This window comes from Nicotiana sylvestris, chromosome 11 (assembly GCF_000393655.2).
Source record: "Nicotiana sylvestris chromosome 11, ASM39365v2, whole genome shotgun sequence".
Taxonomy (NCBI): Eukaryota; Viridiplantae; Streptophyta; class Magnoliopsida; order Solanales; family Solanaceae; genus Nicotiana; species Nicotiana sylvestris.
The window spans coordinates 49,421,436-49,437,788 of NC_091067.1; the positions used below are offsets into that span (position 1 = coordinate 49,421,436).

Genomic DNA, 16,353 nt, shown 5'->3' on the forward strand with positions numbered 1-16,353 from the left:
GACTTGTTCGTGCGATCAATTGCCTAAATAACATCTTAAACAACGAATTTAACAACAAAACTCATGAAATTTTCAAGATAGTTCAATTCTCCTATTTTCTCAACCAAAGGTCTGAATCACGTCAAATTACTTCTGTTTCTCACCAAATTCTACAGATAAGGTTTAAATATTATAATGGATCTGTATCGGGCTCCGGAACTAAAATACGGGCCCGGTACCAACGAGTTCAACCAATATTCAATTTCTAAAAATCTTTATATTTTCTAGCACATAATTTTCTTTAAAAATTTAGTTCTTAGGCTAGGGACCTCGGAATTCGATTCCGGACATACGCCCAAGTCCCATATTTTATTACAGACCTTACAGGACCGTCAAATCACGGGTCCGGATTCGTTTACTAAAAACGTTGACCGAAGTCAACTTTAATCAATTTTAAAGACAAATTTTAATATTTTTCTTAAATTTCACATAAAGACTTTCCAGAAATGCGTCCGGACTGTGCAAACAAATCGAGGAGAAATAAAATAGGATTTTCAAGGCCTCAAAACCCAGATTCAGATTCTAAAACACAAGATGACCCTTTGGGTCATCACATCCATGTGTAATTATTTTATGGTGTAATTATTAGAATAGTAATTACACACCTTTATCATTATATAGTACAATAATTACAATAACGTGTTTGTTTGTTACAACATAATTACAATATAATTTCAACTGTCATATTTGGTTGGACAAGTGTAATTACAACAATAACAACAATGACAATCCAAAAAAATCCTACTAGTGGGGTCTGGGAGAGTAGTGTGTACGTAGACTTTACCCCTACCCCGAAGGAGTACAGAGGTTGTTTCCGAAAGACCCTCGGCTCAAGAAAACAAAAAGACAAAAGAAGTATCACCACAAAAATTATAGGAAAAATAGGAATAATATGAAATCCAGAAGAAAGATGCAAAGCAAAAGTGATAGCTAGTAAATATGTTCTACACTGAAAAGCAATAGAGTAGACACAATATTGCCACTAGCTATCTTAGACAAAACCCTACGAGATTAGTCTCAAAAAGGTACAAAGTAAGGCAAGACTCAACTACCTCCTAACCTACAACGCTAATACTCAACCTCCACATCTTCCTATCAAGTGTCATATCCTCAGAAATCTTAAGCCTCGCCATATCCTGCATGATCACCTCTCCCCAATACTTCTTAGGACACCCTCTACCTCTTCTCGTGCCCTCCACAACTAACCGTTCACACCTCCTTACCGGAGCATCTAGGATTCTCCTCTGAATATGCCCGAACCATTTGAGTCTCGCTTCCCGCATCTTGTCATCAATGAGAGCCACGAGCACCTTCTCCCGAATATCATCATTCCTAATCTTATCAATCATAGCGTGCATGCACATCCACATCAACATACTCATTTCTGCTACTTTCATCTTTTGAATATGTGAGTTCTTAATAGGCCAACACTCAGCCCCATACATCATGGCCGGTCTAACCACCGCTTTATATAACTTACCTTTGAGTATCAGTGACACTCTCTTGTCACACAGGACTCCAGATGCTAACCTCCATTTCATCCATCCTATCCCAATACGATGTGTGACATCCTCGTCGATCTCCCCTTCCCCCTGGATAACCGACTCAAGGTACTTGAAGCTGCCTCTACTTAGGATGGCCTGTGATTCAAGCCTCACATCCACGCCCACTTCCCCCGGCTCAACGCGGAACTTACACTCCAGGTATTCCGTCTTTGTTCTACTCAACTTGAAACCCTTAGACTCAAGAGTCTATCTCCAAACTCCCAGCCTCTCGTTAACACCGACTCACGACTCATCAATCAGAACAAGTGTAATTACATAGTTAAATAATTTTTTGATTAACATGTGAATAAGTTTTACTATATGACAAACATATATGTAAATGATAAATATCAAAAAATACTTTATTATGAGGTATTTAAATTAGATATTGTTATATAAAAATATATTAAATAATTATAAATTTATAAATAATATAATAAAAATATTTGCATATTATAAATAAATAATATTATTTCACAAATTATTTAATTAAAATTTCAATAATGAATATAATCTTTTCACCAACTCATGTGAATATAAGAAAATTAGTTATAAGCTTAGATAGTATTTTTTAAACAAATTTTTATACTAATGGCTAGAAAATAAATTAGTAAAATGCAAAACAAGTAAATTTTAACGTGTAAAACATATATGCATACATAATAAATATTGGATATTATTTATAACTATGTATATAGAATTTATTTTTAATAAAAATATTAAATAATTATAATTTGGAAATAATATTGTAAAAAATAATCGATATCCGACTATATTCCAAATAATTAATATCTTAATTTAAAATAATTAATAACAATTCTAATTATTAATTTAACTTTTTTACCAAGTCATATGATTATGATATGAAGCTTATGATTTGTTTCACTATTTAAATAACAAATGGATAGACATGAATTTAGAAGATATTGTTTCTTAATAATTATTTATACCGATGAATAGAACTTAAAGAAAATAAAATATAAAAGTATGTTTAACAACTAAAACAAGAAAAAAAAGAAAAAGATATAAAGAATTTAAATATGAAAAGTCGTAACATTATATGAAAGTATGTATAAGCTAGAAAATGAGATAAGAGAAATAGCTTAAAGAATAATACTAATTACACCGTGTAATTCCAGTTAATTTTTACCTCCCTTTTGAGAATTGAAAATTGCTCTTCAATTACACCAAATTTTATGCTGATCAAGTAATTTCAAATAAATGTGATTCCAAAAAAGGGTGAATTTTTAAAAAAAAATAGAAATGGTATTTGAAATTTAGAATTGTGTTTGGACATGAATATAATTTTGGGTTGTTTTTGAAGTTTTGTGAGTGATTGTCACACCTCCTTTTTTACCGCCCGGGGGTATATGAGAGTTTTTTCAATTAAAGTGACATTATTCGAAATGAGATTATTTAATTTATCAGAGTCGCCACTTGGAATAGTTGAATTGGTGTCCCAAGTCACCAGTTTATTTTAAATCCCAAATCGAGGAAATTTTGACTTTCTTTTAAAAGTCTGCAAACCAGAACTCCTTACTAAGGAGTTCTGTTAACCCGGGAGAAAGTGTTAGGCATTCCTGGATTCCGTGGTTCTAGCACGGTCGCTTAGTGATTTATACTTGGCTTAAATTGTTTAACTACTCATTTTTAGGACCTATATACATTTATCTATTAAACCGCTTTTAGTTGCTTAACTATTCGTAATTTTGAAAATATTTTAAAACGAGTCACGCGTACGTGTACCCATTTCGTTTGGCGCGTCGAAAATCATGTCACGCGTACGTGTCTACAATTAATCACGCTTTTGTTAATTAAGATTGTTGCGTCCAAAGTTGCGCGAACGCATACCTTGGTTTTAGGTTTTGGAATAATAAATATGTCACGCGAACATGTACATAAAACCCAATTTCAATTCAAACTAATTAATTTAGTTGAAAATAAATTCTTCCCAATCATTATTTTAAGTTACATATTCGAAAATGTAATTACGGGACATGAAGACCATTTTGCTAAATTGTCAGATAGGTCGAAACATGCTTATAATTTATAAACGACTAACCTCGGACAGGCCCAAATCCATATGTAGTTTTGACCAAATTCTGGAGAAATAGTAATAGGAGCAATCTTTTTATTTATCATTCTATTTTCAGTTTACTAGCTTATATTTCTTCAACTAAAAGTTTCCTTTTTATAAAAAAAGGTATTCAAAAGTCAACAATCCATTATAAGGCATCGGTATTCTGCAACACCCTTTAACAATCAGCTTGGCTAATAATTCATCAATTTCTACAAATGTTCTTAAACCAACAACTAATAGGATTAATGAACATGAAAGCCAATAGAAACAACAAGCACATGGATAATTCCAACAACCATACAGTAGGTTACTTCATACAAGATTTTATCAAAATAAACTCAACCAACAATTAAGCACAAGCAATATATCAATAAAAATAAAAAATCAAAACTATATAAAGATGTGACCTTTTATTGCTTCACTGTGAATCGTCTACAACAACAAATTACGAGCGCTTGATTAGACCTCGACACAAGACGACGACCTCGGCGAACCCAAGGATTAGGAGAACTTGTTTCACCTGCTTTGCTGAAAAGGTTTAGCGGAGAGTTCGTGGTGGATTTCAAATTGCACAATTTTGAGCAAATCTAAATCTCCAATAGCTTTACGAGCTTGAAATAATACGGCTGCTACTCTCCTCATTCTTATGTTAATTAAATTATGCAGCTCAAATTTGTATAGGGGTGGGTGGGTGGGTGCGCCACAAGGAATCGAAGAAAAATAATGAGTTGGAGTACTTGAACAATGCCTCAATTTGATCCGTTTTTGTTTCAAGAAGGCAACAACGTTCCTTTCTCTTAGAGATTAGGTCCTTAGTTTCTATTCTCATTCCTTTTCTATTTCTTTTGCAACTAGGGAATTTCCTTATTTGCCTTTCATTTTTCTTTTGTCCGTTTTTCTCTATCGAATCTGTGTGTGGTGTTGAAGCTTAGAGGAATTATAGGGGGAGGTTGCGGCTCATTTTTTGAGAGGTGAGGGATCCATTCTTAGCTAGGTCCTAGGTCTTGGAGTCTAGCTTTATTTTATAAGGGTAGGAATTAGGTTAGATCAAATGGGAATGAGTATGGACTCAATATTTTGGACTTTCAGGGATTTGGGTAATAAATTTGGGCTAATTAACTTTGGGGTAGGAAGATTAATAGCCTGTTTGGCCAAGCTTATTTTTGGCCAAAAGCACTTTTGGCCTCAATTTGAAGTGTTTGGCCAAGCTTCTGGAAGGAAAAAAAGTGTTTTTGAGGAGAAGCAAAAACAGTTTTGGAGAAGCAGAAAAAAGTAGCTTCTCTCCAAAAGCACTTTTTGAGAAAAATACACTTAGAAGCAGTTTTTTAAAGTTTGGCCAAACACTAATTGCTGCTCAGAAGTGCCTTTCAAACTAATTAGCCAAACATAAACTACTTCTCACCAAAAGTACTTTTGAGAAAAGCACTTTTGAAAAAAAGCACTTCTCAAAATAAGCTGATTTTTGCAGCTTGGCCAAACGGGCTATAAATCAATTTTTTTTTTTCCATTTTTCCTTTTTCTTTGATTTTAAAATCTAATAAAATCCTAAATTAATCCTAAATCAATCTAATTTGTAAAAATAAAAATTGTTTATCTATTAAAACAACTAATTAACTTAAAACTAAATAAAAACACTACTTTCTAAAGACTAAAAGCTAAATATGTATTAATGATCATTTTTGTGATTTTTTCATAACAAAATTAATTCCTACATGCAAATTGGACCTAAGATGATATGAAATTAAAACGTGATATTTTTTATGATTTTAAAATATTAAAAATGCATGAAATCCAACTAAATAAAGAAAAACTTCTAAAATCCCTTAAAAATTATTTTTGGTTTATTTTTAGGAGTCATTTTCATGTAGGGCAAAAATTAGGTGCTCTCAGTGATTTGAGTGAAAATTTTGAAAAACAGTTTTTTAGAAATTTTTAAATTTTCAAAAATTTTCAAAATGCATCTTCAAGTGAAAATTAAAATTTTTATGAATAAATGCTGAATTTGTTTTTTGAAAAAAAGGAAAAATTTGTTATGTCCAAACATTTATATACACTCAAACCCAATACTTAGGTGGCTTTCTAAGCAGCTTTTAGTTTAGAGGGTAAATTTGAATCTCTCTATCTATTAAGGATAGATGTGTCATAACACATTTTCTCTGCTTATCTACCCGACCCTAACACTGAATGCACCAAATAATTGGGAAGTAAATTTTAATTAAGAAAATACACATCGGGATTCAGGCAACAGCGAGAGAAGCCAGAAAGCTGAAAGCTCCACTTTGGGAATTATCTCTAATCGGCATATTCTCCTCCATTCCCATTCACCGGAGAGGGCAATCAATCTTCTTCGATCTCGCACGCACACACAGACACGCACTTCTGCGTGTACCTAGATTTCCTCAAACTCTCCTTCTGTCAAACCCTAAATCCTCTCTTGCGATCTCTATACCCATACATACCCCTGTGTTACAGTGAAGAAGAATTTGAATTCAACAACAAAATCAATGATCAAAAGACGCGGTGACTTCTGAATTGAAGTCACGGAGAATGAGCTGTGGTGAAATCGCGACAACGATTTGTTGCTATTGAAATTGCTAGCAAACGCCATGTGGTTCTCCTTTTGGAGATCCAGAGATCGGTTCTCCTTGGATGAATTCAGGTAACTCGCTTTTTTTCCTTATAAACTGAAATTGAGTGTAGTTGATTGAGTTAGGTATACTCGTGGATATATTTTGATATTTGGAAGGGTGTACAATCATGATGCTTAGATTAATGTATAGAATTCAAAAGCAATGATTTTAAAAGTGTTTTTAAAGGTAATTACTAATGGATTATGGTTATATAAAAGTAAAAGTGGTTTTAGAGTGTGGAGTTATAGTCAATTTACTTTATTTTCTTCAAGGAGAATATATTTAAATATTTATGGAGGGAATAGTCCAGATGCTCCCAAGTTGGCCCGGACGCCACTATTATAAAAAAAAAAATTTAAAATATTTACTCACCACTAGTGAGTGGAAACTGCCCTTTATGTAGTCACAAGTAAGAAGAGCACTAATATATGTGTTGGAAGCATAAATACTTAAATGTAAGTTGAACTTGGAGATCTTCTAGTTGTGCGAACTTCACCTTGACATGGTAGTGCTAGCCAAGGCTTTATTGGATTTTATTCATTTTATTACAGATGAGTAATATAATCGAGGCGCTTTGCTTTTTTCGTCTACATGTGGCCCCATTTTGACTGAAAAATTGAATCAAATTTAGATGTTTTTCTTTAATGAAGAAGAGGATAAGTGAATTGGCCACAATATTTGGTCAATTTGATGTTTTCCTATTATCTCTCGGGTTGGTTGAGCTTCTGTATAATGACTAGTTTTTAACTAAGTTTCTAGATTCTATTCCTAGAAAATAACATATCGATCTAATATCTTAACAATTAATATGTCAATTTACTAGCATATTTGTTGCTTAGTGTTGTGCTACTCAAGAGAGAGTTTATACTTTGCACTCCAACACACTCTTTACCAAGAAAGATATTTTTCTGATTTGGATTCACATGGAACAATTTACAATAACACGGGCTATGCACTCCCAACACGCTTTTTATCAAGAAAAATGTTGTTTTACTTAGAATGATTACTGAGTTGCTAACGAGTAAATGTGTAGTTCAAAAGGCACAAAATCTGCAAAACTAATGTTTAGCATCAGTACAATTTTTTTGAAAAAAGAATAGACTTGATACTTAAATACCACAAAGATAAATGGGGGGGGGGGGAGAAAATTTAAAAAGATAAAAGAGAAAATATACCTCAGTGGCTTGTTGGCGAAGATTGCTGGAGTCAATGTCAGTTTATTTTTAACAGTAGTAGACTGGGTTTGAATGGTAATTTTAGTTGTTTTTATCTGTATCAACCCCACACTTGAAATCAATAATTTTATTGCTTTGTTAAGTTTATATATAAAATGTATCATGTATTTACCGGAAAAGGTCCAAATACCCCCTGAACTTTACGATAAGGTCTATAAATAACCCTCGTTAAAAGTTTGGCCCATCCCCCACCTTGCCGTTACACTATTGGCCTGGATACCCTCTTTGTTTTAAACGGCTGCCACAGTTGATAAGTTATCCACTCAAAATATGACACGCGGAAATTAATATACACATAAACATTTTATTTTAATGCCCAACCCTACCCGTTACCCGACCCGTAAACATAACCCTACACTTTTCTCTACCCTCTCTTACTCTCTTCTAAACCGTTCCCCCTCCCTCAGCCAAATTGAAAACAAAGGGAATCAAGTTTCAGATGGTATGAAATCCAAGATCTTCGAATGAGTGTAGTAATTTAGATGGTCATGCAATTTCTAAAATTGGGTCTACATCATTCTAATTCATTTTGGACTCAACAAAAGTACCTTATGGTTGTTATACAATTCTAATTCATTGAAGAAAATTGCTCGTAAACTCCCTCAGTTTTAAAATTTGTTATCTTCTTGTAATTAGAACCAAATTGTCTGAGAGTGGACTACGGAGAGCACGTTTCCATCTGAACTTATCTAGTTTTCTTGGGTTGTGATTTAGCTTGCCTGCTGGTGAAGATCCGATGAATTTAGCCGGAGAATTTTCCGATGAGGAGACTGTTCGCAATTGATAAGTGTAGTGAAATTCGGGAGGGTATTAAGAGAAGGGTTATGTTTACGGGTCGGGTAACGGGTCGGGTTAATGGGTAGGGTTGGGCATTAAAATAAAATATTTATGTGTATATTAATTTCTACATGCCATATTTTGAGTGGATAACTTATCCACTGTGGCAGCCGTTTAAAACAAAGGAGGTATCCAGGCCAATAGTGTAACGACAAGGTGGGGGATAAGCCAAACTTTTAACGAGGGTTATTTATAGACCTTATCGTAAAGTTCAGGGGAGTATTTGGACATTTTCCGTATATTTAACTAATTCGATCCGGTATAGTCTCGGTTTCTTTTATAAAATTAAAAACCTACCATAATTATTCGGTATGGTTATAGATTTACATCAAAACCTAGAGTTCTATTTTTAAAAACCTAAAAAGATTTGACAAGGTTCGGTTTGATTGAGTTTTAGAGAACCATGCTGCCCTTATTGCATTTAATGGATTATTTGGGAGGAAAGAAACTTAAGATGTTTTGAAGATAGATTATGTTCCCCTAAAAAGAGCAAAACAGAATTCAATGCTTTTGCTAATTGTCCATCCTTTCCAGTGTGATTTCTATGTATATATTGGATTTTTGAAGGGGGTTGGAGGACAAAAAATATCAATTTGCATTATGGATGTGGTATGTGGAGAAATATTATGAAAAGATAGGAAGAATTTAGCGCCAATGTGTCGTCCAGATTGAGATTGGGGATGAGAGAAGGGTTAGTTTTTGGAGGTACAAGTGGTGTTGGTAAAACACATAGAATATTACTTTTCCAAACACATCCAGAATCTCATGCCAGAAGGAAGCGATAGTCCAGCGAGTCCGAAGATTGCAAGATGGTGATGTGTTTTTGGGATTTGAAATTCAAGTGGAACTTTCAGGATTGAGAGGTGGTAGCGGGGTTGTCAAAGGCGAAAAGCGTTAAAAAAGCGCTCCAGTTCTATCAGTTCTTTAAATACAGAACACAATTAAAGTATGGGCTTTAGTTAAAAAGACGCAATAAAGAAAAAATAAAAATATTTATCTAATGCAGGAAAAAGTAACAATTTTCATTCAAAATTTCTTAACGATTAATACATCTTTTTGCGAATTAGGGCTCTATTCAAGATAGAACTTATGCGCAATGAATCCCATCCTTAGTCCGTTGCCTACGCTGACGCAACCTAAGTGAAGAGGCACCTACTTTGAGCTTCTCTGAGCTTCAGGGCTTAAGTGCACCTTAAGTGAGCCTTTGTCAACACTTTTAAAACTTAATTGGCTTACTCCACAAACCAAAGCATTACACACGATGTTCATGATGTAGGGAGGTAGGGCTGGGTGATAATAGAGTGTTCCCTGTCAAGTTCGATTATGAAAAGCTTCTGAATAGGGAGGAGGCAAACTTTTTGTATAAGTGGATTTGGATCCTGAAACTACCGAGAAAGATGTGTGTTTTCACTTGGTTAGCAGTTAGAGGAGTGATCTTGACCGCTTAGAATCTAAGGAAGAGGAAGGTAACTTTTGTCAGCCGTGCTTTATATGCAAGGGTTTGGGTGAACATGTTGACCCTCTCCTTATTCGTTATGTGATAACATCGAGATTATGTTGCGAAATTCTTGCATGGTTTGGTATATTTTGGGTGATGCCAGATGATAAAGGAGCTATTGGCCAGTTGGAGTTATGGTAGTAGGAGAAGACGCAAAGCATGGAAGTTTGCCCCATTAGCTCTTATGTGAGTATTTTGGAGTGAACAAAATAGGAGAGTTTTGAGGGTGTTAGAGGTGAACTTTGTTCAATTAATGAATAGTGCTTTATCCCTCATTTCTTTTTGGTGCACCCGTAGTACTCCCTTATGTATAGAAGATTGCGTGTCGCTCGTAGAAAATCATCTTTTTTGGTAAGTTTACTACTATTTGGTATACTTGTTGTATATGAGCACATTTTTGCTCAAAATCAATAAAATTTATTACTTTATAGAAACAAAAAAATCTGGCCGTGCCTAAGGACATACAAGTTATAGTAGTCTTTTGATCAATCAAAACCACTTCGAAAACTATACAAGTGCCTGCCACCTTGCAAATCTCAACCTAGCGACGACATATGTAACCAAACTGCTCTCGCTGCCCTTCAGGCACGCCTCCTATGCTTATCACTCACCTATGCAAGAAATGCCCTTTTCAGGCAATACAGTGTAATATGCGAAGCAGCTGAGCCATAGCTCTTCGATCGCTATGTTCTTGCTATAGTGAAGGTGTTCATCCTCTAAGAGAGTAGATGCGAATGTTCGAAGATGGGTTGTATTCTTCTTTTTCACTTTTGGTGTAAGAAGAATTTGCAGATGACTCGGGGTCAATTTTAGAAGTTTTAGAATCTTTGTAAGAAGAATCAAGGATACAATGTTTTTGCTTTTTGAATTGTAAATATTGCCAAAGGCAGTTTCTTAAACAAAGAAAAGACTGGGGTAATCTATCCTTCCTCTAATATAATGAAGTTTAGGTAAAACGTTTTTGATAATTCGTATGGACAATCGGTGCTGCGTAAGTGTTAGTGGACAATTAATCTGTAGAATTGTAGTACATGATGCTCAGATGATTGGCCATCCTTCTGTAATGATTCCTGATCATTGTGAGTTTTAAGTTGTGTTCCTGCCTGCTGCAGATTTTTGACGGATCAGTTGATGAAGGTTCAGGTTGTTAATGAGGTCAACAAGGTAATTGCTATACCTTTCTGATCTCACCCTTTATCTCTGCTTTCTGTGACTACCTATATTTTATGCTTTCCTGCCATCAGGTATGATTATTCTTCATATATTTGAATCTTTTCTTGTGACATGAAGGATTTTGTGATTGAGGCACTAAGATCAATTGCAGAGTTGATAACATATGGTGATCAACATGATGTGGCCTATTTTGAGTATGTCTCCGCTAAGGACCTTCCCTTTTGGTGAATACCATTTATTTTAGCCAGAAGTAGACCAATGAAGTTTTCTGTGACGTGATATTTGTCCTTACAAGTATGTTGGTATTTCTGCAGGTTTTTCATGGAGAAGCAGGTGATGGGTGAGCTTGTACGTATATTAAGAATTAGTCGAACTGTTATTGTTTCGCTTCAGTTGTTGCAGACTATGAGTATTGTGATCCAGAACTTAAAAAATGAGCACTCTATTTGTAAGTAAACTGTTGAAATGTGGTGTATTGAAATATTCGTGTCTTTACGGATTTTGTTATTCTGACACCTTTTCCCCAAATTTTGCAGATTACATGTTTAGTAATGAGCACATTAACCACCTTATAACATATTCTTTTGACTTTCGTAATGAAGAGCTTTTGTCTTATTACATATCCTTTCTAAGGTGTGTTTCCTAAAACTCAGCAGCTATACAGGAATTTCATTACTTTGGAATATATTTTACTTAATGTTTCTTGTTGACTCTCGTTTTTGGATGCATGTGTATACAAAGAGCAATAAGTGGAAAGTTGAACAAAAACACCATTTCCCTTCTTGTGAAGACTCTTAATGTAAGTTGGATTAGTAAAGTTATTAATAGTTTTCTAATAAGTTTTAAGGTTACTATTCTGTTTGTTTAATTGTAATAGTATACCAATATTAGATCTGTTGACCTTAAGATTTTAAGAAATTTCATTTTTTGGAGGAATTTTTTTGGAAACAGTCATTAGGTCCCCCCCCCCCTCTTAGGGAAACGTCTGTGCCTACAAAACCTGTTTGTGAAATGTGGAAAGTTGAACAAAAACACCAGTGGTACCCCGAGTATGAAAAATCTATGAATCTTGGTTCTTTTTTATCGTTTGGACATCCCTTGCAATTTACAAGCGACAAATTCATTAACATGATAAGGTATGTATGCTTCTTGATATACTAGTTAATTACAAGACCAGGGAAAGTGAATGTCCATATTATTTTACAAGCATGGGCTGGTAACCTTAAATTTAAAATGTTTAAAGAGTTTGAATATGCTAAATGCTCCTTCCATCCATGGAGATGGGTACAATAAGTCAGTATTACTTTCATTAAGAAAAATATAAATACATGCTAAGGAGTCAGTTTGAGTTAAACGTTATTTTTCCGGTCCTAGATAGATTATATCTTCAGATCTGCATATAAAGTTGGTTAGGAAAAGTTACTTGAATTGTTGAATCTGTGTAGCGCGTAAAAATCAATTTAGTTGTAATGTGAAATGTCTTGCAACATGTTAAGGTGGAAAACCTATCAATTTTAGTTGTGTTTAATATGGCGTAAATGTTCTATGTAAAAAGCTTTCCGTGGAAAATCTTTTATGTAGAAAAATCATTTTTCTAGATCATTTTTCAGTGTTTAGTTAAGTATAAAGTAGTTGACATTTCATAGTCATAAAGATGGATGATCATTCTGTATCTTGAATGGGTAAATATAGCTTTTCTTGAAGTACCTAATGAGGACTTAACCCCTGATAGTTTTCTACTTTTCCTTTCTCTCCTCTGCTTGACTGAAACTTCAAACCCATTGTTATATCCTAAATCCTGGAAGCCAATTTCTTTTTTTCTTTCCGTTGTTATTGTCAATCCACCACCAACCGTTGCAAACTTAGAATCACCTTCAAAATTCGGGTTTGGGTCAACAGAAACCACACCTGAATGTGGATGAGGAGAATATCGACATAGATCTTTTTAAGGGTTGAAGAAGCGACTTATTCCGAGATGATTATGGTAGATTAAGCCTCTTCCCATGGTACATGCCCATGCCGGGGCGACAATTAGGGGTTGGTAAAGCAGCTACAAAAGTTTTTACCTCTGGTTGACTGTTCACAACCCTATTTGTTGACCCCAAGAGAATTTTGTGCTACAATTTGCTGGTTTGCTTTCTCATGTTGTTGATCCTTAGAAGAACAAAGTTATTAAGGAGAGAATCGTATTGGAGGTCATTTCTTATGTAACCTAGACCTTGAGAAAGCTTATGATCATGTGAACTGGGATTTCCTAGATTTCATTATGTTAAAGATGGATTTGGGGATAAATGGAGGAGATGGATCAAGTTTTGCATTTCTACAACGAGATTCCTATTTTGGTGAATGGGAGTCCATGTAGTTTTTTGGGGAGTTCGAGGGGTTTGAGGGGATCGAGTATCCCTTATGCTTTTATTTTGGTGATGGAAGCATCGAGCAAAATGATGGATAAAACGGTCATTGGAGGGTTATCTAAGGGTTTTGATGCTTCGTTCAGTTCAGTGGCCATAGTAATGTGACAGTTATATATATATATATATAGTTATATATATATATATAGTTATATATATTATTTGTAGATGATAATACCATATTTTTTGTAATGCAGACGTGTCCCGGCTAGTTTGCTTGAGATAGATTTTGATTTGATTCCAGGTTGTGTTAGGGCTTAAGATAAACCTCAGAAAATGTGAGATCACACTGGTGGGAGAAGTGGATAATATTGAAGAGTTCACGCATGTGTTGAATTGGAAGGTGGGTACTATACCTACTACCTATCTTGGGCTACCATTGGGTGCTTCGAGCAAATACCTTTTAGTGTGGAATCCGGTGATTAAGAGAGTAGAGAAGCGGTTAGCGGGTTGGTAGAAAAGGTACTTGTCGAAAGTAGGGAAGGAAATACTGATCAAAAGCACTCTCTCTAGCACACCCACCTATTTCATGTCACTCTCGCAGGCTCCTGATAAAGTGACCGAAAGGTGGGAAAGACTTCAGCTAAACTTTTTATGGGACTAAGCGGAAGGAGCAAGGAAGTATCACTTAGGGGTCGTTTGGTAGGATGTATTAGGAAAAATAATACATGTATTAGCTTTGGTATTATTATTTGGTAGTGTTTTTCAACTTATGTATGACTACAACAACAACAAACCCAATTTGATCCCATAAATGGGGTCTGGGGAGGGTAGTGTGTACGCAGACCTTACCCCTACATAATAGAGATAGAGAGGTTGTTTCCGATAGACCCTCGGCTATAACTAATATATGTATTAGTTATACATCCTAAACAGTACTATTCTTATACATAGCAAACGATGGCATTATCAATACCATGGTTGTCAATGCATGGATAAACATGTATAAAGACAAATGTCCTTTCAAAACCTTTTCCAAATTCTTTTCGAAGGATCTGGAGGGTATTTTTGTAAACAAATAATTTTTTCAAAAAATTATGCAATGCATGTTATTTTTAATAAACCAAATCAAACAGTTGATAAGATATAATTGTAGCATAACTAATTCCAGCATAACTAATCTCAGCATTACTAATACACCATATTCAGTACTATTCTTATACACCCTACAAAATGACCCCTTGTGAATGGGAGAGCTGTCACATCTCCCAAGGAATGGGGAGGACTCAGAGTGAAAGATCTCAAGGTGTTTAATAAAGCTTTGTTAGGGAAGTGGATAAGGCGATGTAGGGTGGAAGAGAATGCATTTTGGAGGAGGGTTGTCCGCCCAATTGGTCGACCTTGCCATCAAGTTGGGTTACTTGATGCTTGACTGTTTCCTTAACAACAACCGCCGTTGACAACACCCACTGCTATCGTCATGTACATGGTACAACAAGAAGAGAATTAGCAGAAATCGAAAGGTTTTTACCCAACACTAAGCTCTTATACCTCCTAAAGCGAAATAGGCACGTACGGGGGTAGAGAGTCTGCTTGAGTCGTGCGGCCTTAGGTAACGCCTAGTTTAGTGTAGCACCTGGGTTTCGCCTTCTCCTTGCCTTGCCGAGTTTTGCTTCTGATCTCTCTCTGAGTCTAGTTCGTTACCTTCTACTACCGATCTTCTCCCTCTGCTGCTGCTGGAGTTACTGGATATCGACCTAAGAGATATTAGACTAGGTGCGAGAGGAAGGGATGCTGCTATTGATGGACCGGTGCTACCTCTTGATCTAAGAATCAATGGAAGACGTAATTGAAATATGCACTTAGAATTAAATCACATTGGTATAAAGAGACGGAAAGGAAAAAGAGGAGGAAAGAAGCAAGGGACTGAGAACCCTCAGGGGTTGGCCTGGTGGCAATTGACTTGAGCCTTGGGGTTTGCTCCCTTTCAAGGTCTCAAGTTCGAAACCCACTGGGTGCAAATAATTTCTGAGGGCCATCGGACTGGGTAAAACCTGAATTAACCGTGGTGCACTTGCGGGAAACTCCTTGCCGAGGGCCTGTGCACCCCCGGGATTAGTCGGGGCTCGAAGAGACTCGGACACCCGGTGCAAATAAAAAAAAAGAAGCAAGGGACTGAGCGACGAAGCGAGGTTTGGAACGCTTCAATCACAAAGTGGAAGATGCCTCTCACAATGAGGATTGCTACATTTCTTATATTTGACTCTTCTATTTGATAATATATCTAGGATTTTGGGCAGGTTGAATGGGAGGGGAAGTCAATTTAAACATAGTGCCACCATAACCCTAAGAAAACGACATTGGGTTTGTGTGTAGACTATCCTAGGAAGTGTCTGTTCTACCAAACCACGGGACGCAGTCGTAGATCGAGCCCTAGAAGTCCTCTCCTCTAGTATTGGAAAAATATGGTGTTACGGAAGGGGGATGGAGAATCGGAAACATCACAATACCATTTTGGTGTGAATTATGAAGGAGTATTACAAAGAGGTGAGAAGCTTTTAGTGGACATTATCTCTTGGAGAACGAGTTGAGGGTAGCATTCCCTAACTTACATAGTGTATTGTGCCAAAGAGGGATGACAATGCAAAAAATTTGTAGGTCCCATGAGGGGGTAGTTCATTGGGATTTGAGATTTAGGAGGAACCTACAAGATTGGGAGATGGAAGAATTTCACAAATTGGGTTGAGTTATTGTATGGGTTGTATACGCCGATAAATACATCGGATGTATAGAGGTGGCTTGAGAGTAAAGACGGAATATTCACTATTAAATCTTATATAAGAGGTTATTAGGGAGGGAGTAACAAATTTTTCCTCATTGCTCTATTTTGATTCCTAGAGCACCGAGAAAGCTGTGCTTCTTTGCATGGCTGGTGGCGAGGGGAGCGATTTTGAAGCGAAAGATCT

At 35.7% G+C, this 16,353-nt stretch overlaps 2 protein-coding genes across 2 annotated transcripts in view; one reads left to right on the forward strand and one right to left on the reverse strand.

Annotated features, from left to right (window-relative positions):
* Positions 1 to 1,094: 1,094 nt before the first annotated feature.
* LOC138881016 (uncharacterized) lies at positions 1,095 to 1,436 on the reverse strand. The gene has a single exon (XM_070161207.1). It carries the CDS (start codon positions 1,434 to 1,436, stop codon positions 1,095 to 1,097), a length of 342 nt encoding a protein of 113 aa, XP_070017308.1.
* A 4,420-nt stretch (positions 1,437 to 5,856) lies between these two features.
* Positions 5,857 to 16,353, forward strand: part of LOC104229591 (protein TRANSPARENT TESTA 9) — a 45,420-nt gene continuing 34,923 nt past the window's right edge. The window contains exons 1-6 of the mRNA XM_009782246.2: positions 5,857 to 6,322; positions 10,976 to 11,027; positions 11,154 to 11,230; positions 11,351 to 11,484; positions 11,573 to 11,669; positions 11,778 to 11,835. Of these exons, the coding sequence (XP_009780548.1) occupies positions 6,270 to 6,322; positions 10,976 to 11,027; positions 11,154 to 11,230; positions 11,351 to 11,484; positions 11,573 to 11,669; positions 11,778 to 11,835 (471 nt within the window). The 5' untranslated portion in view covers positions 5,857 to 6,269. The remainder of the gene's footprint in view (positions 6,323 to 10,975; positions 11,028 to 11,153; positions 11,231 to 11,350; positions 11,485 to 11,572; positions 11,670 to 11,777; positions 11,836 to 16,353) is intronic.